Here is a 25,432-nt window from a genome sequence, read left to right on the forward strand (position 1 = left end):
TGACCATGGATCTGATTATCTGCATTATGTAGTCTGGGGTGTCAAGCTCAATTTCATTGAGGGCCGCCTCAGGGTTGTATTTGACCTTCGAGGGTTGGGATGGGTGTGGCCAGGGTGGACATGGCCAGCTGAACGTCACTCGTGTTGGGGCACCTGTGGTGGCCCGAGAGTTGTGCCAGTGAATACAGCTCCCGAGCTCCATTTTTGCTGGCAGAGGCACCACGGGCCAGTCCTTTACTGTTTCCAGGGCAGCTTTGCAGGCCAGATCCAAGCAGGCTGTGGGCTGAATCCGGCCTCTCTGGACCTTGAGTTTGACACCTCTGATGTACACTGATTGGATGGAGTGATCCAGGGTTTTTATCTGCATAGTCTCTATAAGACTAAATCTACAACTGTTAGAACATTTCTGAGTCTAGAAAATTTTGCAGAACTTTTCTCTCTCAAAAATTACATTTTTTTTCATAATGCATTTTACCTCTTGGCCCATTTCCATACTGCAAAGTTTTGTTGATTGAGCTTTGGCATCAACCATAACATTAAACATGGTGCATATTGATTGAGGGACTCGGAAATCTGTTGATCGGCTTGTTTTCTGTAGCTTTACTTCAAATGCAATCCGGGTTCTATGAAGCGTGATTTAAAAAAAAGGAAGATGTTTGGCTGAGGTATAAATATACTGCATTAAATAATTCTTGTGATCAAGCAACACAACCCTGAAGGCTTCAGAGAAAATGACACTGCAGTTCAGTGAGGATCAGAACAAAAAAGAGATCAAGCCATCTATGTTGTATGGCCAGGGCTGTCCATAGGATGTGATTAAAAAAAAAGTTAAGATGGCAACCATGGTGGTGTGACCAAATTCTTCACCTATTTTCACACATTAAAAAGGTGGAGCTTCAATTGAATCATAGTGGCTGTTATCTTGACTTTTTGGACCACAATTGGGGGCATCCATGAGTATGGCGGAATTATAAGTGTCCTGAGTATCCTCCATAATATTTCTTAAACAGGGGTTTATTTATTGATTGATTAAATTTATATGCCACCAATCTCACTGATAAAGTGACTCTGGGCACCTTGCAAAATAGCAAAAAAGGTAAATATAAAACCAGTTAACATTAATAAGATTTAAATAAGAACTAAAAACAAGGAGATGGATAGCACGGGGGGTGAGGTCTTTTCTCCTATCCTGTGAACCACCTCAAAGCGAAGAGTGTCCCAAGCCAGTCAGCAAAAATAGATTTTTAAGGCTTTTCTCGAGCACCAGGAAGGTGGGGGCAGATCTCACCTCCTGTGGCAGAATGTTCCAATGGGTGGGGGCCACCATGGAAAAGGCTCTTCTCCTTGACTCCATCAGCCGAAATCCATTGACAGAGGGAGTTTGTACCAAGTCCCTTCCACTGGAGTGAGTGGGGTAGGCCAATCCCACTAGGGCAGGCCAATCCCACTGGAGCAAGATGGCTCCTCAGATAATAGCCAACACTTTGTGTGTGGTGGTATCAAGGAAATTGGTATGAGGGACACTTTACTTGGTTTCTATCTGGTTTGAAATCAATTTGGCAAATAATTTTTGTCACATTTTTAGTCATACACTTCAGACTGTTTCTATTTCTATATTGAGAGACAAGAAAATTAGTAAGTACCTTCCCATATTAATTAAACAGTGTGAAGACGTTATCACGGCAAGTGATAAAAATGCATTCCTATAATATGGCTGGTATTACCTAATTTGTAGCTGAAGTAATCTAGCAGAGACCAAAAAAGAAGACTCACAGAATGAAAGGAAGCTGAGGAATGCTCTGTTTTAAGCACAACTTAAACAAACCTGTTAATTGGTCGGCTGCACAGAGACTTTATATTTAATATTTTTTCACAATGTTTCCTGCTTGCCTGTTCTCTTCATAATTGTCACATAAGCAACTGTAAGTTAGATTTTTGCATACACCTACACACCAGCTCCATGGCAAAACATATACAAATGATACAGAGCTCCAGCAACCCTATAATAAAGTTGCTCAGTTTAAATTTCATTTTCATTTATGACAAAACCATACAGGGAAGACAGAGCTTGTATAATTAGGAGCTGTTTATACTTTGGCTCCTCCTTCTATGCCCATCTTCTCTAGCAGTAACCCAAGAGACAAGTGAATATCTTGCAAGTTGATTAAGTGCATCAGATAACATGTGATGAAAGGTGAAAATGAGAAAAAGTGCTCTTTTTGGGGCAGTAAACTCATATTTTTCATTTCCTATAGTTCTGCTTGAAGTAGAGTTATGATTTGGAAAAGGCTGTCTGATAGAAAAGGTAGCCACAATTACTGATCTTTTCACAATAAAAGTTTTTTTTTAATCTCACCTTTATTATATTTATAAATAAGTCAAGGGGGTGAACATAATACTCCTTTCTCCTACTATTTTGCCACAACGGAAACAAGGGAATTGGGATTCCCAAAAACTCTGTGTCTCCCTAATCCAAAATGTAGTAAGAACAGATATTTAATTCAGGGTCAGGCTTGTTCAAGTCTTAAAAAAGTGGCCATAGAACAATGTGTAAGTGCTAGCAACTACAATCATTTCTATTTAGCGATGTTCATATTTCAACCCACCTCTTTACACAGGATTCAATCATATCACTAGCCATAAGTTTTAGTCGTTGTTCTAAGTGTTTCCCAAATTCTTCCTCAGGCCAGTGTAGATCCCTGATGAAGGTCTGTAAGGCATCTAGTTTCCAAAACAGATCTTCTGATGTTCCTGATCCATTGCTGCCAGGATAAAATGAAAAATAAGAAACAACCAGGTTACAGCCAGCTCACTATTTTTGGAATCCTGATGTGGAGATCGTTCTTACACACGAAATGGGGGTGTAACAGTGACCGAAGACACAGAACAATGCCATGGGGAATCTCCATCATCAGGCTTTTAGGGTTTTCTAGTCTACCTATCTCTTACAAGTCTTTCCAGATCAGACGGAGAAGACAAGTCATGTAAGAAATGGACATTCATCTGGAAACACTGCATACGGGTAAAAACAGTCAGCCCTTTTCAATAACCACATTTCCTTCTGTAGTTGTTGAATTGAAGGCTCTACAAAGTAAAGAATGGACATCTCTACTTGATAATAACCACACTACACAATTGCATGTGGTTATTTTTAGGTTTCATGCATTTTATTTTCACAGATCACCAGATTTGTTATCTTTCCTTTTCTCCTCCACTTCCTTTATCGCAAGGGTTTCGAGGAGGGAAAATATCGTGCTAACAAGTGGTGAGCGAGGACCTGATTTTTGAACAGCTGGAAATAAATCAGGGTCAGGCAATTAAATTATTCACAACGAGACATTTTTTAAAACTTAGCTCAGAAAGGGTGGAGTTTACTAACCATCTGACCTATTTTTGTTTTTGAAACAAAATTATTTTGGAGAAGGAGGGACCAATATATTTAACCAGGTTTCTGTAAGGTTTTTGTTTTGCTCTGTTTTGTTTTGTTTTCTTATTCAGATTTTCCACACGTATTTGGAGGTATCCTGTCTCGCTGCCGATTAGACTTCTGTTCAGCTGAAATTATGCCTAAGGCCTCCACTCACAAGGTAATTTTTACGTTATATTTTATGCTAAGAAATTTATACATCTATTTATTATCCTTCTTCCTTCCTTTTCTTATCCCCCACCCATAATGATTATGACCAAGGAAGCTTTGAGATATTATTACCACTCCTCGCATACCACTAATGCTAACACAGTGATTGATATTTGACACACCATGCATTGTCATGTCACGCTGATATCGTCTATAGAAACAAACGAGGAAGACTGTTTCTATTGTAACCGATGCCAGCTGCATTGAATTAATGATACAGAAGGGAAGATAAAGCTAAACGCACACGTGGAAACCATATTCCCAACATTCCAAGGGGCTCTTTGAATCCTAGGCCAACAAAGGTAATTTAGTCAAACAATGCACTGACTTAGTTATAGAAAACAGACATATCCATATAGGGGGGTGAAAACACTGTGAAGCATGTTCCTAAATGGGTAGAAGGAGCAGGGAACTGGAATCAATGAAAAGATAGAGAATCAGGCATTTTCTTGATGAACAGGCCATCAAAGAAATACTATTAGCCTACAGGTAGTCCTCGACTTACGACCGCAATGAGCCCAAAATTTACATTGCTAAATGAGAAATTTGTTAAGTCAGTTTTGACCCATTTTCTTGTCACATTTGTGAAGTGAATTACTGCAGTTCTTAAATTAGTGACACGGCGGTTAAGTGTATCTGGTTTCCCCATTGACTTTGCTTGTCAGAAGGGGATCGAATTGACCCCTGCAACCAGAGGTGATATTCAGCAGATTCTGACCAGTTCTGGAGAACCGTTAGCGGAAATTCTGAGTAGTTTGGAGAACCAGCAAATACCACCTCTGACTGGAGATTTTACAGTATCCTTCCCCTGCCACGCCCACCAAGCCACGCCCACAGAACCGGTAGTAAAAAAAATCGAATCCCACCACTGACTGCAACCGTCATCAATGTGAGCCGGCGGTCAAGCATCCAAATGTAAATCATGTGACCAAGGGGATGTTGCAACCGTCATGAGTGTGGAAAATGGTCGCAAGTCGCTTTTGTTCAGTGCCGTGGTAACTTTGAACGGTCACCAAACGAACTCTTGTTAGTCATGGACTACCTGTACATGGTTTTAGAAACATGATTGGTTCAGTCTAGTTTTGGTTTCTTCTGGTTCAGATCTACATTTGAAAATGTTTACCTTTTTCTTTTAAAAACCCAGTCCAATCCTGCTTTTGGAAAAAAAAGACTGTTTGGAACAGAATGCTTTTGTTTTAAGCAATTAGGTAGCCAGGAATGCAATAACTGTTACTTATTATTACAACATGATGACACCCATCTGCTTCTAGAAATTTCAAATAATGAAAAAAGAACGCTAGGTTGTTTTTGGCTTTTCCTTTTCCAGAGTTTCTTAGATTTTTCTTTAAAGATTTCAAACTGGGAAGTTTAGTGGCATATTCAGCCGTATTCAGCTTCTCACGACTGCTGGGGGGCTGTGATCTTAAATATCTGTACTCTTGAGTTATGTGTCATTTTTCAGAGAGACTTCCTCTGAGGAACCATGTATAAGATTAAGGCCTTGATTCTTATCTTTTCAAAAATAAAATAAAATGGAACAATATCACACAGCATGCACAGGGTAAAGTAGGTTTTTTTCCCCCCACTTTACATAGACTGCCTAATCTAATCTAACCTTTAAAAAATCAGCTTAACATGAATATGAATTGCAGACATTTTTTTTTGAACAGCTATTCATTTCATTTGCAATTTAAAATCATTGTGGTTTGGGGGAAAAATATATATCTCAAGATGGAAATTTAAAAATGGATTCCTCTTCCTGAATGATTGTTCAGAAAAATGAAGAACTTGTTCAAACTAACATTGTTATTATAATTTGATTTTATTATTATCCTTTGTTGCCACATGTGGAAATTTGATTATGATCAGAACATGTACGTTTAGAAAAAAGTTTACAAAAGATTGAGCGATGGTGATTGACTAGACTGAGTCTGAATAATGTCAGTTGAAAAAATACATTTCCTCTGAGCAGTCAGGACATCACAATCACATTGTGATTTCTTTGAACCATAGCTTGGTGTTGTTGTACACAATACAAAGGCATAAGCATGGTTTGAGGGTGCACTTTCACATCATCTTAAACACTGAATAAACCATGATTTGTTATTCCAGACATTATTTGTCTGCAAGGGAATGCATATGTATGATGGGTGCATTGTGGCTGAAAATAGTAATAATATGGGCTGTTATTAACTTTGTTTCTGTAGTGGGGGATTCTTATATTTCCAGCATTATATTTCTGCTGGTCCTTACAAATGAACAAATGCACTGACACGGGTATGCCACTGAAAGCAACTTTAAAATGTGTCAGATACCTCTGTCATGAAATGATGCATGAAAGAAGAGATTCAGAAGATGACATTTCATTACCATGCATGTAAACATAAAATAAATTGTTTACAAAAGTGTCCTCCTGTATCCTTATTTACTGTTGTGTACATTTGTCTGGAGAGAGAGAGAGAGAGAGAGAGAGAGAGAGAGAAAAGAAAAGAAGAAGAAAAGTAAGAAGGAAAGAAAGGAAGGAAGGAAAGAAAGAAAGAAAAGAAAGAAAGACAAGACAAGACAAAAATTCTTAGCATTTCCTAGAGTTGCAAAGCAATCAAGCATCTTTCTACTTGGAAGAACAAAGATTTCCTACAAACGAGGAAATATGACAACATTTTTTTTAAAAAAAACCAAAAGTATGATATCAAATATTTGTTCAGAAATAATTGGCTCTGTTCTTAAACAAAATTGATGTTTGTAATCACAGAAATTCAGAACTCTTTTTAGTAGCAGATGCAGAGATCTCCTGGGAAATGTCTAGAGTAGACTATGTAGATAGAATATGCTATAATCTGCAGGGTCCATGGGCATGTAAACAGTTGTGGCTTTGAATGCATTTTTTTTTAATTCCATCTTTTTTTAAAAAAAAAACTTGTATGGAAAAACAGGATTTTAGCAATAATAAGAGGAAGCAGGACCGGGAAAGGGTGGTTTTAATCTCAGGCTATTTAAAATATAAAAAATGTTCTCCACATTGAGATAATCTAGGCTAGTTAGGTGTATTGCTGGAATCATTAGCAATCCCATAGAAATTCAACATAGGCCATCAGTTTGCTCCCCAGGTGTATAAGGACTTCAACTCCCACAATTCCAAGCCATAGTGAACTTTGGCAGTTGAAGTTCAACACAGGGAAGGCTGTGATCATTTTGTTTCCCATGTAGCTACAGGACTGATGTGACTGAGTATTATCCAAGGTTACTTGGGAAAATTAACTAAACAAGAATAATTGGGGTAATATATATTTTCTAGATGCCTCCCATCCAAAAATGAGAGGATTATTTTTATTATTCTAGACAATCATTCAGAAAATTAGGAACTAAACAAATAAAACAGATTAGATTTTAGATCAAAAGTAGTTCCTGAGAATAATCTCTCTCTGCATACTTAAAAAAGAAACAACCTAATACATATCTCTTGGCTCACATTTAGAAGTACATGCAACCATGGGATCCTGGAATGCCCAATTTTAACCAGAAGACTATCGATTCCAGAATGAAACAGACTTTTTTTTTCTTAAAAAAAATCTTTAATGTGTTCAATTTTGTCAAATAATATGAAAATGGCCGCCTGCCCAATTTCAATGCCTGTCACCCTCCTTTTGGGAGGTTTGGGGTAGATCCATGTCAATTGGCGTTGTTCTTCTGCAATGGTTCTCTTTTCAGATCTGTTGACTCAAAATGAACAATTCGTATTCATGCCAAGATTGGTTTGTTTTTTTTTTTGCTTGAAATGAGATCTATTGAACTGAATACACACTCAGCATCATAGATAGCAGCCATCCATGACGGTGCAGAAAAGGCAGGCATTTGAGGAATGCCTAGTGGGATGTTAACTGGTAGGTTTGGAACTTTAGGGAGATTCACATTTGGTAGATTCACATTGGGCAGATTACTTGTTAAGCTCCTGTGGAAGAAACAGACAGAAAGAAAAAAAATACCATCACGGTGACAATGCTGATGCAGCAGAAGCACAGTGGCAGAAAGAAATCTGCAAAGTTCACAGCAAGACAACAATCAAAAAACCCAAACCAAAAACATTTCAGAGAGAAAAGCATGAGTATGGAAAGGTTTTAAGTGTGGGATTGAGGCCTTGGCGTTATTTCAGCGCTCTGCGATCACAAGTTGCTAAAACAAAAAGAGAGAGAGAGAGAGAGAGAGAGAGAGCAAGGACAAAAAACAAAACAAGGAACATTTATAAAAGAGCAACTTAAAACATCGATACAGAAGGACGGAACTTACTGCTACCACATTTTAAAAACTGTAGACTTTAACTAGGTCTTGGGTAAAAGATGAGGGACACACTCAAATGATTTTAATGATTGGCATGTAGACTTGAAGGACAAAATGGCACAGCTATCCTAAAAAAACAACAACAAAAAAAGTCTAATAGGACTATTTTGTAGATTTGTGTGTCTGTGTTTGTTATAAAAGAGGTTTAGTAATTGATTATATGGCGAGGATTTTTCTCTATGTAGCCATTTTATTCCCAACTTGACGCATTTACCATGAATTGTATATGGCATCCATGTGAGGTGGATGGCCATATAAAATTTATTTAATAAAACAAAAAATAATAATCCCTCTGAATGGCAACATATGGGATAGGGGCATGTCTATAACACATCCCATATCCATGTGGGGAAGGTCTTCCCAGTGAAAAATGGGATTCCCTGTTTTTCAGTCAGTGGTTCTCTTTTCCATTCAAACAAACAGAGAAGGTACATCTACAATGATCTTGGGCCTCCCTATACAACTGTTTTGAATAAATTATTGGCAATGCTATAGGCATCTGCTAAAGGCAGTGGAAGGGCAAAATTGTTCTTACCCACATCAGAACTCAGCAACTATGGACCTGGAATCAAGAATGACTTGCTGGCACATACCCAAATCAAACCTTTCTAGATATTATGGGCCTCATCATGTAGTACTTCACTGAAGCTTCCTGAGTGGTAAATATACTGCATTGGAGAAATTGTACGATTTTAAGAACCTAGAGGAGGATGTTAACATTTATAACAGAATTGCAGCTTCAAAATCCAAGTTGGATGAAGAATGTGAGGAATTTGATGAGCTTCCATAATTTGCAGATGGAAGCATGCAGTCTAATCTTGTGCATATTGACTCAGAAGTATTTTGCTTTGAGCTACATCACATTTATGTCCAAATAAGTTGAAAGGAGAATAGCTGCACAGAGAATATGATATGTGTTTATTCAGATCAAAGGAATATCTACTGTTCATAAATAAATGTACAAAACATTTAACTTATTTTCAAATGTATAGCAAAATAGCATGAAATTGACATTTCCACAAAATCTAGGCTCTGTGCAACGAGTCCTGATACCAACAGAAGAAAATATTTATTTATTTCCTTCTACTTCCCCCCAAAGCTCTATTCTGACCTTCAGAAAACTATGCAAACATTGTCTCTCTGCAGTTGTTCGCAAAAACTTGGTGAATGCATCTAATAATCATATAGAAGCTCACTTCGATTAATGAGCGAATATTGAACATATATACCACTTCAATCAGGATGACTTTACAGAGTACAGCAGTGCTTTTCAAGCTTACCAATTTAAGATGCATGGACTTAAACTCCCAGAATTCCTCAGACTATCAGCTGGCTGGATAATTCTGGGGGTTGAAATCCACACATCCTGAAGCTGACAAACACTGTGTACAGTATACTGTACATCCCCAAAGATACCTTTATGCAAAATAAAATAGATTGAAAATCTTTGCACATAATACTCTAAACGCTGGGATGAATAGTCTGCTCAGTTCTACTCTTCTGGAACTATGGTAACTCTTTGCTTCTCTTGAATATCAGGTCTTCACTTGTAAGTTTGCAGACAGGCTCACAAGTTGGCTACAACTTGCAAAGAAGCTGTAATTCCTTAGTTTTGCCCAACACAGCAGTTAAGCTTAGAGGGAAAATACATACATATACATGGGATTTCTCTTTCTCTGTTTGTCCTATTATGGTATGCACTGCAGTGGATGAGTAAAGGATGGCAGTCAGTTGGGAAGACCAGAGGGGAAAAAAAGAGAGTCAGAAAGAAAAGGAAGGAAGGAAGGAAGGGAGAAAAAAGGAAGAGAAAGGAATAAAAATAGGAAAAAATTGTATGAATGTGAAAGTAAGTATGAGGGTATATGGGATAATTCTTATTATGCTGAATGATTTTGCTGGGATAATTCTGATTATAGTCTCACATTTTTCCCATACCAGCAAATTTTACCAAAGGATTTCCCCCCTCAAGGAGAAAAGGATTGCCTATTCCTATAGAAAATTGCAAATATATGTGAATGCTCATCTTTAGTTTGAATTGATGCAGTCCTTATTTTTCTGCATAAGATTTGATTGATTTTTTCCCTTTGAACATATTGTGATTTAATTAAGGTGAAATTAAATTACAATTAACCTACACATGATAGACTAGTCTCACTACTTCAAAAGATGCCACAGACATAGCCACAAAACAATAACCTAGTAAAATGAATTTTTCACGTTGGATTGATATCTAGAAATACATTCTTTGAGCATTTTTACTGTGCTAACAGGAAACAAACATTTGAAGACATAAACAGTGCTCACTGAGGACAGCTGGTTTTAGCAGACATATTCCAGCAAAGACAGTACAAAATATTCACATATCATCCATCTCTTATATGAAACAAAATAATTTAAGTACCACCAGTTTAAGAGAAGCGAAACTCCTATCTATCTTGCTGTATTTATATATTATCTGTCATACTATGGCATTAAGAAAATAGTTTCAACTTCATTCTGAAAGCCAGTCTAGACAGAATTATATACCAAATTATTAATCTGTGTTTATGTGCTTTATAATTATTCCAAAGTAGTCACCACTTTGCAAGCTTGGTGTCTTTTCTTCAATTGCATCAGTTTTTCTGTTCCTATGTTTAAAAAAATTAGTAACTGACACTGGAGAGACATCATAAATTCTGCATTTTTCCTGAAATGGCACATGGGAGGGAAAGAGCAACAATAAATGGTAATGCAAAGAAACAATTCCCATGTGCAAAAAAGAAACAAATTCTACATTGAAATTAAAAATAAAACAAATCTGGCTGAACATATCATTTTCCCCACGGATTTTCGGAGATCCAAACTATTGTATGGAAACAGATATTAAATTGGATTGGCATCAGAATTTTCTACAGTGAACTTTTTAAAAAGACTTCTCAAAATCAAGTTTGTCTTAGAAATGTTGTCTTTAATGCCTTCAACTTTTTGTGCTATACACATTGGTTATATCAATGTTGGACTGGTTTTCCCTCCCAGTTGTCTTATAGGTAATACAAAATGGTCATCATTAAGTCGAAATCTCCTCCTCCAGCTGTAATCACCGTTAAAGGCCTTTAACCTGAGCCCGATGACTGATAATAACAGTAAATGAAAAAATGCCGGCCATTCTGAACAGCCTGCAGCATCAACATTTCCAGAAATCTTTTAGCTCGTTCTATCTAGTTCAGCATTTTGTAATCTAGGCAACTTTAAGTTATGTGAATTTCAGCTTCCAGAATTCCCCAGCCAGCTTGCTGGATAGGGAATTCTGGGAGTTGAAGTCCACCCATCTTAAAGTTACTCAGGTTGGGAAACACTGACCCAGTTTATCCATTTGCTTTTCACTTCTACTTCCTACAATTTCATTAAGCATAACATTTTTAGTCCATTACCTGCTCATCACACATTCTCCAAGTATGTGAGTTACTCCTCGCTGATGATCCCATCAAGGAAATAATCTTTATTTCATCCAGGACTGATTTTATCCTTTTAGAGTCCATGGTACTCTTGATAATTGGCTCCAAATCTATAAGATCTATCTTCTTTCTCTTCCTCTTTCTCAGAATCCAACTTTCATGACCTACTAGGACCACTAGAAAGAGCCCTATTTTTATATATTGTTATCCTTCACGGTCTTGCCAAAATATACTACTGCTGTAGAATGTCAATGACTCTCTTTATCTAGGACAGCATTAAAGCATGGTTATATATAATCTTCGCTTTTGGCCATCAATGAAGAATGCAGATTGATGTTGCCTTGTCAATCAGAATAGAGCTGGAAGGGACCTTGGAGGTCTTCTAGTAGTCCAAAGTCCTGCTTGAGCAGGAGATCCTGCTAAAGACATTTCAAACAGGTGGCTGTCTAGTTTCTTCTTTAAAACCTCCAGTGATGAAGCACCTAAAAACTACTGGAAGCAAGCTGTTCCACTGGCTAATTGTCCTCAGTGTTAGGAAGTTTCTTCTTAATTTCAAAATATACATTAATACAGTTTTTAAACTTGTCATATTCTTACTTTAAATCTTCACTGCAACATAGTAGTGTAGCCAGGTTGTCTCAAATTGTTCATGTTTCAAGCCTCTGATTGTGACCTTTTCCAGTGCTGCCACCATTTAAGTTAAATAGATTTGAGGTCCACGTACATCTTTGTCTCAATCCATTCTCTACATCTCTGTTTCTCCAAATTCAATTTTTATGGCAGATTCCTGTTTATTAACATCCCTTAAAAAAATAATCAAATCTTCTGGTATACCCAACGGGACTTAATACATACCCCACCCTGGCAATATCTTCATAAAGAGTTGGTACAACCAATGAAGGGACGATGAACTTGCTTTTATTTACTGTCTCTATTCACCCTATATTTGCTCCTGTTCTGTGCCCCTTTGCTTTTTCTAAAACAGGCCTGCTGATTTGGCATTTCTTTTTCCATAGATAGTTTTATTCTTCATTGGTAGATATTAAGTAAACTCTGCTTGAATAAGAAATAAGGGCAATGGATCATTAATTTGTATGCTGCTTCTTTGTTATTGGCCCTGAGAATGATGTTTCCCAGGCCATGAAAATTTGTTACATATTGTGTTCCCCTTTAAATTGCCGTACTTTGCAATTTGTAGATGTTCATTGTGTTCCTTTCCTTTTCATATCTTCTCTGTTGCTTCTTGTATTTTCTCAAGAGGCGGTCCATGAACATATAGAGGTTTTATAAGTTTTGGCATGTTATAATTAGAACCCCCTACCCACACATTTACAATGTTTACGATGTTTACAAATGATGGCATTCAGGATGTGGAAAAACATTTGCCAAATAACAATTTAGAACAGGGGTGTCAAACTCAAGGCCCAGGGGCCAGATCCAGTCTATGGGATGCTTAGATCCAGTCCATGGGGCCACCCTGGAAACAATGAAGCCCGCAGTGCCTCTGCCAGCGAAAATGGAGCTCCATTTTCACTTGCAGAGCGTTAAGGCCACCACAGGTGTACCCGATACAAGTGAGGTTGAGCTGGCAATGCCCACCCTGGCCATGCCTACCTGGCCCCCAAGGTGAAACACAACCCTGATCTGGCCCTCAAAGAAATCGAGTTTGATACCCCTGATTTAGAATGACTCTTACTCAGATTTACTCATAAATAAGCTGATTTACAGGGTTTAATTTTTAGAAACAGAGTTTAAGCCCATTCCTCTGCAATGAATCATCAAAAAGTGCTTTGGGGTATTAAATGATAACAAATGGATGAAAAATGCTATAATTAACTTTTAGTCATCATTGTAATAGATTAACAATGCTACCATTCGGAAATCCTAAAATAAATGTGTTATGCTTGCCTCTGTGATTTGAATGCCTGCATTAGTGGAAATGGCTGGCACAATTGTTTAAAAAGAGTTCAAGAATTCTGATGTTATATATGCTGATGGCAGCAAGACTACTCTACACACAGAAATGGAAGGTCACCTTGACTCCCACAATGGATGAATGGCTGCAAAATCTGGTGGAATTAGCAGAAATGGCTAAATTGACTGCTCTGGTTAAAGCAAAAAAACACCTTTACTTCAACTTGGAAACCACTTCTGGACTCTGTGCTTGAGGTGGAAAAAGTTGAAACTTTGACCTTGGGTTTCACCGATTAGATAGATTTGTTGTTACAGAAATGGCAGTTTCTATTATTATGAAAAAGTAAAAAGTTGAGGGTAGATCTTAATGCCTTATTTTATTGCACCAAAGGAGTTGGAAATCAATATCTTTTTTTTTCTTTTTCCCTTCCTTTCCCCTACTATTCACTTCCCTTTTTCCTTTCCTAATATCCCTAATATTTACTTTACTCTTCGTGTGTTATATTATAAACTAATAAAAAACTATATAATAAAAAAAGAGTTCAATAATTTTTAGCCTCGTTTTTTGGGGTGATTGCCTACCAGTCACTCTTGAGTCCCGGTAATTATCTGGACAAGTTCATATAGCTTTTGTAGGTTTTTTTAATTGACATAAATGTTATTATTTTTATTTTTCTTCTTCTTCCATTCCTGCAGGGTATTTGGCAAGATTTTTCAGAAATGGTTTGCCCCTGCTTCCCTCCTAGAGCTGAGCAAAAGTGACTGGCCCAAGGTCACCCCGCTGAGTTAGTGCCTAAGGCGGATCTAGAACTCCCAATCTCCTGGTTTCTAATTTGATGACTTAATTTCTATACCAAAGGGGCTTTCACAGTATCATGTTCAAATCCAGAAACATGTTTTGAATTATTTTCATCATTGCTTTATGAAAGGAATGAAATGGGATATTAAAATTGTATTAACAATGTGATCCTAAATGTTTATTTGGAGAAGCTACTACTGTGTTCAATTAAGCTTTCTTTACATGAAATGCCGTCGTAATTTAGAGATAGCATCAAGCCTCACTAAGGTTTATTTTTGAGTAGGCACGCTCAATATCAGCAGTTAAGAGTGCCTGTGGCTTGGCACATATGACCCCACTGCACTATGTTTGTTTGTATGCTCTGTGTTTGCTTGTATACTTCAAGATACAGTTCAAGGGGCTGGCAGATACCTTTAAAACCCTTCACCCAGTGTTTTCTGTCCTTCTTAGGTCTGGCAGGAGAGGAATTCTCTAGTTCATGTCATTCAGTGCCGTTGTAACTTTGAACAGTCACTAAATAAACTATTGTAAGTTGAGGATATCCTGTATTTGCTGCAATTGTATCTTTGGAAGTCTGACCAGCAAACCAGCTGGAAACAAAGAGCTCGGCTTCTTTATCTTTCGCCTTATTGTAGTCCTAAACTTTCTTTCCTTTTCCTTTCCTTTTTCTCATTCTTGGGTTCAGAAAACTCTGAATGCTTAAATCTTGCTCTTGAATTCTCCTTAAGTCTAACATTTAATAGCTTTGCATTAAGCTTGACTCAGCCTTCCAGCCTTCCCAGGTGGGTAAAATGAGGACCCAGATTTTTTTGGGGGGGGGCAGTATGCTGACACTGTAAACCCCTTAGAGAGAGCTGTAAAGCATTGTGAAGCAGGATATAAGTCTAAGTGCTATTGCTATTCGAAGTTGCTGAATTTTAACTTTTCTAAGTTCTGTGTGAAAGGAAACAATGCCTTTTTTGCAGTTGAACTTCAATCTAATTTGGAATTGCAGTTATTTGTTCATATATATATATATGAAATATTCATGCATTGCTGTGAAGAAAAATATATGTTAAAATGCATATGTTACACAAAGAAAGAGTAGGTGTAGTGATTAAGGCACCAGGCTAGAAACTGTGAGGCTATGAGTGCTATAGTAGCCCTGCCTGAGACACAAAGCCAGTCACCCTCTATCAGCCCTAGGAAGAAAGCAAGGGCAAAACTTCAGGGACTTATTCAGACAATTGACACGAGTCAAGAATGACTTGAAGCCCTCACACCCCAAAAAACAGGAATATATATATTTTTTTTAAAGAAGCAACATAAATAAAAATCTGGATGTCAAATATACGGAAAAGCACTTGGAAATACCACATTAAATCACATCTAAGTGTTTTGTAAATTCCCCTCCCCCAGTGATTCCCACAAAGGGGTACAGTGTTTCTGATACTGATTCAGTGTTGCTCCCTTTAGGTTAGGGATGGAACACATTTATTTTTGAGGAGGTGGGTGAAAGTATCACATTTTATTCATTGTCTTCAATGTTCTCCAAGGAATGTGGACGGCATTGCCCATGAAGAGTTAATATCTTTGGAATTAAGTGAGGTTAAAATGTTAGGAATGGTTAATTCCTATATATTTTGAAAACAGAAAAATATAATTTACAGCTGAAATGGTTTAAAAACCACTAGATATGTGAATATTTCTTTAAAATCACTCATCGGCTTTCTGAAAACGGATATGTTGCCAAGAAATTTCGACAAGTGCAACTTCGGCAGTTTCTGGCCTGCAAGTGTCTTGCAGGCTGTTCGCCCAATCTAGTTATGTCTTGTCAAAGCTGATTTCAACCCTAAATCCGGTGGGTTTTGAGGCAGAAATGTTTCTACTCAGAGATGCCAGGGACTGAATCCAGGGCCTGCATGCAAAAATGGATAATAGTGCAATTGAACTCTCCTGTCTTCCTCGTCTTTTGAGGGCCCCTTTTACAGTCTTGTGACATTTTCTGTGGATCTGACACTCTCGCACAAGATGAGCTGCATTCTGCCACCGGCGTTCTTTAGTGCGTCGCGATCTTGATGGCGTAGAATCGATGGAGCACGGAATGCAAAGCCGATGCTGGCATGATCTCTCCTTTTATGTGCCTGTGTATATTCAATCAGCCCAGGAACAGATTTAACTTGCATATTCAGTGTTTGGGGAAAATTGTGTTAGGGCTGCTGTCTTGCTTTGATTCATTTTCCCTGCACAGTTTTGCCCACACTTACCAGCTGTGTAACCTTTCAAAGAGCAAGTTAACTCATTGGGACGAGCTTTACAGCTCTTGCCGAGCGAGTGAAAAAAAATAAAACAAAACAAAAAGGAGAACATATTTGCTCGGCATTTGTGAAAATCTTCAAGGCTCGCAATGTTTATCTACTCGTGCATCTCATGTTATTCCTTAGGTGCGACTCAGCATAGGAAAATACATCTCTCTTTAGAAAAAGTATGTTCTTGTAGACAACCATCTGGTAGTTAAGGAAAGGACCTTCTATTTCAACCTTGATTTTTCAAGGCAGGCATCGCGGAAGGACCGTTTTCAAGTTTGCATGTTGTGACAGAACATCCTGTGTACACAAGATAATGCACTTTCATCCATTTGGCTTGACTTAACGATTCAAAGTGAGACAGCAGGAGGATCAGTCAGACACGTGCCTCCCATTTTCTGCCTGCTATCTCCAGGTGGTTGAAGAAAGACAACATCAAAAGAATCATCACCTCAGAAGGAAAAAATTAACAATAGTGATGTCTTCCTTGTTTTTATCCTGTGCTGAGATTGTGTTAACCAATATGTGGCTTACTGAAATAATAAATCAACAGATTTTGGTATCCGGGAAGCTCCTCCAACAGAATATAGAGCCCTGGTGTAACTTGCAGTGGGATCCTGACTTTTTGGCTGCATAATAAGTGGGAAGAACAGTGAAAACCACAATAGAGTCAAAACTGCTCTCTGTGTTACTGTGTTGAAGGATAACACCTGAGGCTGTGCAGTGCTGTGAATGTGAAGGGGGAAAATGCTGTGGGGTATATTTGACGGGGCAGGGTTGCCTTTGAGTGAGTTCTGACTGTAGGAGAAATCCATATAATTTTCTAGGCAAGATTTTAGAAGTGGTTTGCCCTTGCCTTTTTCTTCCTAGTACAGGTAGAGAGCACAACTGACCCAAATTCAACTAGTTGGCTTCCATGCCTAAGACAGGACTGGAATTTGGGTTTCCCTGTTCCTAGTCCAACTGCATAAGCATTAGACCAAACTGACTCTTGCATAGTGCCTGTCCTGTGGGCAATTCTTTAAAGCAAGCTGAGATCATGCTTTTGGAAACATCCCTTTGAATCCAATATGCTGCACAGACCTAATAAAAACATAAGGAAAGCATGGTTGAATCAGACTAAAATTTTACCTAGCCAATTTCTTGTTTCCCATCCAAACTTCCATAGGAGGTTTGCAACAGAACCTGAGTTTGCAAAGTATCTGCTAGGAAGTGTTTTCACATTCATCCTGAAGATAGTATTGAAGGTATACACGAAGATAGTGACACAAATCAGTCTAACCTTTGCTATTTGCTTCTGTTAAGAATTGCTTGTGCTATTTTGCTACTGTTAGGAATTAATTCTGTAACCCCTGCTTTGTTAAGAATTGTAATCTTTGCTACTGGTCTAACTTTTGCTATCTCGCTTCTGTCATTCGCTTCAAAGCTAGGCACAGTAAATAAGAAAGATAGAGCATGGGGTTACACAGGAGCATCCTACTCCATGGATAATGGGGCCAGAGCAGGGGTCTGTCCAGGATCATGAACACACTAGGCTACAAGGGATGCTTTGTAAGATAACAAAAGCATGGACAGGACATGGACAAAGAATGCTCCATGGATAAGGGGGGCATGGGCAAGGCATTGCCCATGTTGGGTAACAAACTTTTGATTCTGATTGGCTACATGTAGGTATAAGATGTTGGGGTCATACTCTTCTCGGGTGTGGCCTTTTCCTTGCATGCTTGTTGTCTGTATGCCATGGAATAAGTCCACCCTTTTATTTGTACAAATAAAAGCTGTTATTTTTCCAAGCCTCTTCTTAAGTCTCTCTTTGGCATTTTAAGTGCATTTTTGAACCTTACAGTATATAATCCTCACAACCAGCTTCCTTTAAAGTCTTGTTATTGACACCACAGCCATCCCGAGGCTTAAAGACTGCATTCTATGTCTGAGTATTACATTACTCAACATTTTCATGAAATTGAAGAGGATGCAATGGTACAACTACTGGAGGTTGGAGAAATGCTGGCAGGTCACCAAGAATACTGTGATCTCAAGCAAATGTGTGTGAGTTTTTATGCTAATTATATGATCAAGCCAGTATTGAATAGTAACTTTTCCAAAAATGAACTGAGGTTTTTGTTTTTTGTGAAATTGTCATACAGCAGCATGATGACAAAAAGGTACACTGTAGGTAGATATCAGAGACTTATCTGAGGTAAACAGAATTCTTAAATGCCAATTCTGCCTTGATTGTCCTTCCTTGAAATACAGGAAGAACTTGTGAACTTCAGTCTCCAATTTCCAATCTTACTATACAGATAAAATATGGCTGTTTATACATACATTCAGCATATGAGATTTACAAAAAGCCACCTAGATGGGCTTAGAAACAGAAATTGCTATTCAAAAACCATAAATCAGTATTGGACTGGAGTTCTTGTAAAGAGGAAAAAAAAGTGATGACAATCCATGACTTTTCAATCCTATGAAGACAATGGGACTACTTTGGAATATACACATTATATAAACTAGCATGGAACTATTTAACCAGGCACCACATTCACAAACTCTAAATTAATTAAAAATTAATGAGTGTGCACATAATTAAATATACATTTAGTAGTGTATTTAGCCACAATATAATATAAAGCAAGCTAATATCATTTAGGATATTTTTTCTTAGCATTTTTCCCACAAATGCAGGGTCTACTTTTTTCTGATCAACCAAGTGTTAATTCATTGGTTGCCACAGGAATTGATTGGCCAGCTTCTTTCTTGAGCCTGGCTGATAGCTGGCCCAAAGTCACTCAGTTGGCTTTCATGCCTAAGACAGGACTAGAACTTATAGTCTCCTGGTTTCTATCCCAGTGCCCTAAGTACTAGATGTACCAAATAAGTGCCATTTTATCTTTTCCTCTCCTACTTGTAGCTTCAGATCTTTCCGACCTTTGTTTGCATATATCTAAATCCCTTGGAAGAGAACCAGGGTGGAAAAGTGACAGCAAAAGGGTGAATGATAGGAAAGGAAAAGAATAAGAAATTCCCCTCTTTTCCTGGTCCCAATACCCTCCTTTTGAAATAAATTTGCCACTGGGAGTGACTGCTGAGATTTTATTTCAGAATTTGGAATATAATAGCCAAAATATTCTCTTTCAGAAAATATTTCTAAATCTCTTTGTCCAAATGTTGTTGTTGTTTTTGCTTATGGAGACTTTGTAGAATTTCCTTCTGAAATGAAGGTCATTATTAAATTCCATGAATATTAAAAGCAAGATAGCATGTGGAACACCATTCACTGAAATTGCAGAATTATGATGTTACATCTTGTTGATATTATTATTATTTTGCAACAACATAACCCAGTAATTACCATTCAGGCATAAGAATCATCTGAATAATAGCTACAAGATTTTAATTCTCTTTTTGAGAAAAATGGTTGAATTTCAGATTTGGATTGGATGAAGCATTGGATCTTGGGATCATAGTGTTGGGATACACAAATCTAGCATTCCTATGAAAAATAACCAATTTATTCTATTAACACTTTCTGAACCCAAATATAAACCAAAATTGCAGGCTGAAAACTGCATGCTTCACATTTTCCCATTTTAAAAAGGAGCATAACAATATATGTATGTTTAGTGGAAAATATGCACTCATGCCCACTCTTTAAAGGGCAGAAAATTATTGTCTGAAAATGTATACCAATAAGTAGATGATGAAATCCTGCAGAATTGTAGGCAGGTTTTTTTGTGTGCTCCTAACTAGTTTGATAACTGAAGGATTGAGAAATGGAATGAACCAAAAAGGAAAAAGGTTAAAAAAATGAGAAACAGGACATTTGCTATTCTCCAGTAATATGGGTTGGGCTAAGACCAGAGAAGTAAAAATATTTTGTCAGTAATATGGAACCTGTTTCCAGTGGCTCTCTCTCCCTCTCCTAGATGACTGAGTAATTTTTGAAACCTGAGCTGAAAGGCAAAGCAATAAAAAGCAATACCTTTGGAACCACCTCTGAACTATCCTTTTGGAGATACAATTTTCATACTTGAGTAACTTTGTACCAAAGATGCTTTTCTAGAAGGCAACTAGACTTTCTTGGTTCTTGAACACAAAAGACAAGAATGTCCAGTTGCCTTATAGAAAAGCACTTTTCTGACGACCATGACTCGGATAATTGTAAATGTCCATAGACACTTGAGTGACTTGTTCATTTCTATCATGCTAGCAAGTAGGAAATGTGTCATCTATTGAGTTCTAGGTACCTTTATATTAATTGGGTAGAAGATGAACAGACTCCTAAGATGAGAAAATGGCTTATGATGGTAACCTTATGAAAGCCAACACTATGGCTATAGAGTATATTAAAAGTTGACTTAGTTTAGCAGAGGAACAGTATACCTAATATTCCCCTAACTCATCAGTGCATGATTGTTCTTGTACTCAAAGAATCCAATTGTATCAAAGGAGATTTTCTTACTTTACTGGCTCCCAAGATTCCCGCTCAAAGCCCCTGTGAATTGACTGGGCAATAGAGGACTCCATGAGATCGACATATCTAACCACAAGTGGAGCAAAGAGATCTTGGAGATGTTTGTGGTATTTTCCATTGCACAAATTATCTAGAACAAACAAATAAGAGCACAATAAGACACTTTTAGTAGCATTCTGCAATTACAGTGTATTTTTTTAAAGGTAACTAAATTAAAAGCCCTATCAATAAATGAATCTATTGTCTATTTCTTTATTCTAGAAACATTTCAATATAACAAGGAAATAATACAACCATGGCACTGATTGTTTCTGAATGATACTTAAGAATCACTTAAGTAAAATTTTGACCATTCCATCAAAAAATTAATAGACCTTTTAAACATTTTAACATTTCACGTTAATGATCAATGTTAACATAAATGTATGTTATTTAGTTCCAAGAAGCTCTTCCATTACAAATATAAACTGGTTTCATTTAGAATTCTAAGACCTCTTGGAAACTTTATTTTTTTAAATGAAACTTTTACATCAATACAGAAAACTAAATAAGAAACCCCCAACTTTTTAGAAAGGTTCTTTCTGAAGCTTTCTGAATAGGAATACTGGGATACCTGCAGGATAGTCTTATGCAAGCTTATTTGGAAGTAAATCCCAGGATATTCAATAGGACTTAATTTCTAGTAATTGGATCTATTACTGAAGATTTAAATTAGTTTAAATTAGTACTGCCAACCCACCCAGAATTCTGAGAGATGGGCTTTGTGTGAGGTGAATGCCTCAATTTTCTCAGAAATCTATTTGTCACATTGTATTTAATACCCTTCGCTTCCAAAACCATGAGAAAAGTGAAAGAAGCCATAATGAATAAAATTAATAATCCAACTCAGTGATATAAATATGAAAAAGAATCTTCTGGACCATTTTTTCAATAAAAACTGTTCTTCTCTTGTCAAGCAATACTTCTTGTATGCAGTGAAAACATTGCCTTCAAAGGTGTATTGTAATATATTTCTGTAAGAAGATGGTGGTAGATAAGGAAAACTAAAATGACTGTGCAAATCCAACACATCAAGAGCACTTGAGACCTTTTTGAACAAATCCATGTCATTTAGTTTGGGACAAAAGTTATCTTGATTTCACTTTTTCAGAAAAGTTTTACCTTTTTTTTGGTTCTCATAAAACTTCTAAAAGTGACAACAGTGCTGCTTTTATTATTCTTCTATATTATTTTTAGATATCTATGACTATTTCATAGTTTTTATTTATTTATTATTGTTTAGGCTACTTCGCACGCGAGGGGTTTCTTTTTAAATATTTTTTTTACTCCATCTTTCTATATGTATTAGATTTCTCTTCCTAAACAGGAAAGAAAGCTTTGCTTCACTTAAATGTAAATCTTTTCACATAAAGGTCTCAGTGGGGAAAAATGTGTCTCTATAATCTGTGTGTTTCCCAAATTATTATGGCTCTCACCTACTTTTTCTTTAAGCTTTTAAAGAAAAATACTTTTTTCATTGCGTATAATGTTAAAAAGAAGCTCTTGTTCCTAATGCAAACCTTCCCATTTGCACACAGATGAGAAAAGCTTTGTGGACCACAAATAAGTACCAGAAGCTTCTGGCACAGCCTCTTCTTTGGTCCCCTGTCTCTTCTGATCTTGTGATGTAAGGGGGTAGATTTTCTTCACAAGTCTGCATCCATTTCTGCAGCCTCTCCAAATAGATTTGCAATGCAATTACCATGACCTACCAGCTGATGGAAGGAGAAATTACAAAGCTGGTTGGTATTGCTTAGTTATAAATTGAATCACAAGGACTGGATATCTTTTTTTTTTTTGCAGAGATATGCGTATGCTCTGAGGCTTGGTTGTGGGATGCTTTTGTGTATATGTGTGTAAGTGAACATACAAAAACAGGTTCCCCCATAAATGAGGGATTCTTGGTGTTCTCTGAGCTTGGTTGTTTTCTTGCCGAAGTTTCATTACTCAAACTAAGTAACATCATCAGTCCATTCAGAAAACCAGAGCAATTTGTGAAGCTACTATAAGTGACTTAACTAAAGGGTTAAGTGAGGAAGAATTGGAAATCATTCAAAATGAACATTAGCCCAACACTTTCATCTCCACAGAGAATACATTAAATGGCCAAAGTACAATACATACAGTCACTTCGAAGGGAGTCATTTAGAAGCTGAAACAGTGGAAAGCTGTCCCAGGTGTCGGGGGGCTGGACTTCCAGGGCAGCATCCATGTCTACTGCAAACAATGAGAGGAAGGTCTCCGCGTGTTCAACCATTAAGTCTGACCACCAAGCAAAGGCCTTGAAAAGTCACAAAACAAAAATAAAATAAAATAAAACAAAACGGAAGTGTTATTAAATTAGATCTCATGTTCGGGAGGCCTTAAATAGTAAACTGAGTGAATATCTTAGACAAATCTGGCTTTATTGTAAAGCAAACAGTGGTACAATCGCTAGCATGTTGCAGTCATAAGGCAATTAGGGTGCAACAGAGCATCTGCTTCTCAAGGAGTAACTTCTCAAGGAGTAAATGTTTCAAGGAGCAACTTCTCAAGGAGTAAAGATTCAGAGGTATAATCGTCCACATCTGCACTAAAACATTGGACGTGCACCTGTTCAGTTTACAATAAATCACTTGATTCCTTGTGGATCATGCTCTTTCTTAAGAGTTCCTTGTGTAATATATCACATTTGGGAGTTTCTTCACTGTGTTTGTAGGTTTTCTGCTCCTCTTTCCCAGGGAACCCTCAGACATTGTTACTTTAAGTTATCAAGTATGAAAACTGGGGATTTAGTGTCCACAAAACACCCCCATTTATACTTCAAGCTCAGCTAGAGGGTGAGTTTTCAACATAAATTAGCAATCACAATGAAAAAAACCCCCACATGATATTAGAAGGCCTCTCTCTGCAGTCAAGCTAAGATAAAACTACTAAGAAATAAAGAACGTTGAAAACCAAGGAATATCAGTGAAGTAACTCATGGGTCATGCGCACGGGTCCTCAGGAAGTCACTGTACAGCTTCTCTGAAATGACATTCACATCATACATGTCTCAGATGTGAATGTGCTGGGAACACATGCACGCGGTGTTTAAAATCACTTCTGGCTTAGGAACATGCAACATGAGTGGTGTTATCAATAGGACCTGGTGCAAGAATGACTAAGCAATAAAAAAGTTGACTCAAGAGTTCAATGCTTATCTATAGTAATTGTCATTTTCTAAAGAGGTAGAGTATTTTGACAAGTGAGGCAAGGGCTAAGATTATCTGATTAAAGAAATATATGTCACTGAAACCCTGCTCTATTAATCCATATTCTTACAGGTAATCTTTCCAGTGATTGCCTCTGAATTATATAAAATGCTGTCTGAAAACATATATGCATTAGCCATCTGTAGCCTCTTTTCAGAGACAGATGAAGACTCCTTAATTTTTCTTCCAGAGTAGCACAAGTGAATAAACATTACATTATCCTTCCTCTGAAATGAAAAGGACAAATCGGTCATAGCTAACAAAAATTCTTCCGATCTCAAGGAGGCATATACCTCAGTCTTTCTCTGAATCTTGCTAATTCTTTCTCTGAATCTTTCTAATATTTTGTTGGCAGAATATATTTCAAAGAAGATAGTTTTGTCTTTCATTTCCCCTAGAAAATAAGACAGGGATCCCTTGAACATGGTAGACAGAGGACTAGAGGACTTACTTGTAGAAGGGGAAAGGAGATACTCCAAATTATTCATCTGGCTCCCATATGTGCCAGATGGCACTATATAATGTTAGGAGATCTCCTTAATTCTCCCTTCTAGAGACCATTCCTCTCTTTTGGGAGCTTTTGGGCACTTGTCAGGTGAAGAAATAATTGAATAAGCTACTTTTCCAGAATTCCATTCCGCCAGCATGACATTGGAATTTGATGCCTGTGAACATTTTTAAAATACTTAAGACATTTGGAACATAATATGAGCTTCTCCAGTGAGTCCTTCCTTCTCAAATACTTTGGCCACCTAATGAGAAGGAAGAACTCACTGGAGAAGAGCTGGGAACGATTGAGGGCAATAGAAGAAGGGGACGACAGAGAATGTTAGGTGGCTGGATGGAGTCATCGTAGCAGTAGGTGTGAGCTTCAATGGACTCCAGAAGATGGTAGAGGACAGGAAGGCCTGGAGGAACATTGTCCATGGGGTCACAATGGGTTGGACACGACTTCGTGACTAACAACAACAACATGAGCTTTTAAACTTAATTAGTTATTTATATTTAATATCAAGAAACAGGGCAGTGAGAAAAATAGAGTAAGATTCAACAGAAGTGAATGAATAGGCATTGTTTCTAAATTATTCTTAAGTGACATCTAGCCATGGATATTAATTTTGAAATGTCAGTTAAAAGATAGAACTGACATTATAAATACATCAATAGTCTTTTGTAGAACAATTCCTTGTCCAGTAACTTTCTTCTATTAAACCATTAATATTTAGGTAAATTAAGAACTTTATTCAAGAAGTAATTATAATATGGATGATCTTCATTA

The 25,432-nt window shown here is 37.3% G+C and overlaps 1 protein-coding gene across 21 annotated transcripts in view; it reads right to left on the reverse strand.

Annotated features, from left to right (window-relative positions):
• The window catches only part of CADPS (calcium dependent secretion activator), a 434,360-nt gene that overhangs the window by 94,810 nt on the left and 314,118 nt on the right, over positions 1–25,432 (reverse strand). For 14 of the 21 annotated variants that reach the window (XM_087923591.1, XM_087923590.1, XM_087923588.1 and 11 more), the window contains 5 exons: positions 23,045–23,201; positions 20,870–21,011; positions 7,440–7,586; positions 2,607–2,762; positions 476–623 (listed from right to left, as the gene is read on the reverse strand). In XM_087923591.1, coding sequence (XP_087779717.1) covers positions 476–623; positions 2,607–2,762; positions 7,440–7,586; positions 20,870–21,011; positions 23,045–23,201 — 750 coding nt within the window. The remainder of the gene's footprint in view (positions 1–475; positions 624–2,606; positions 2,763–7,439; positions 7,587–20,869; positions 21,012–23,044; positions 23,202–25,432) is intronic. The other 7 variants (XM_087923596.1, XM_087923594.1, XM_087923593.1 and 4 more) reach the window with 1 other exon arrangement.

The sequence above is a fragment of the Pseudonaja textilis genome, chromosome 2 (genome assembly GCF_049901715.1).
Source record: "Pseudonaja textilis isolate UNSWEBS1 chromosome 2, rPseTex1.2, whole genome shotgun sequence".
NCBI lineage: Eukaryota > Metazoa > Chordata > Lepidosauria > Squamata > Elapidae > Pseudonaja > Pseudonaja textilis.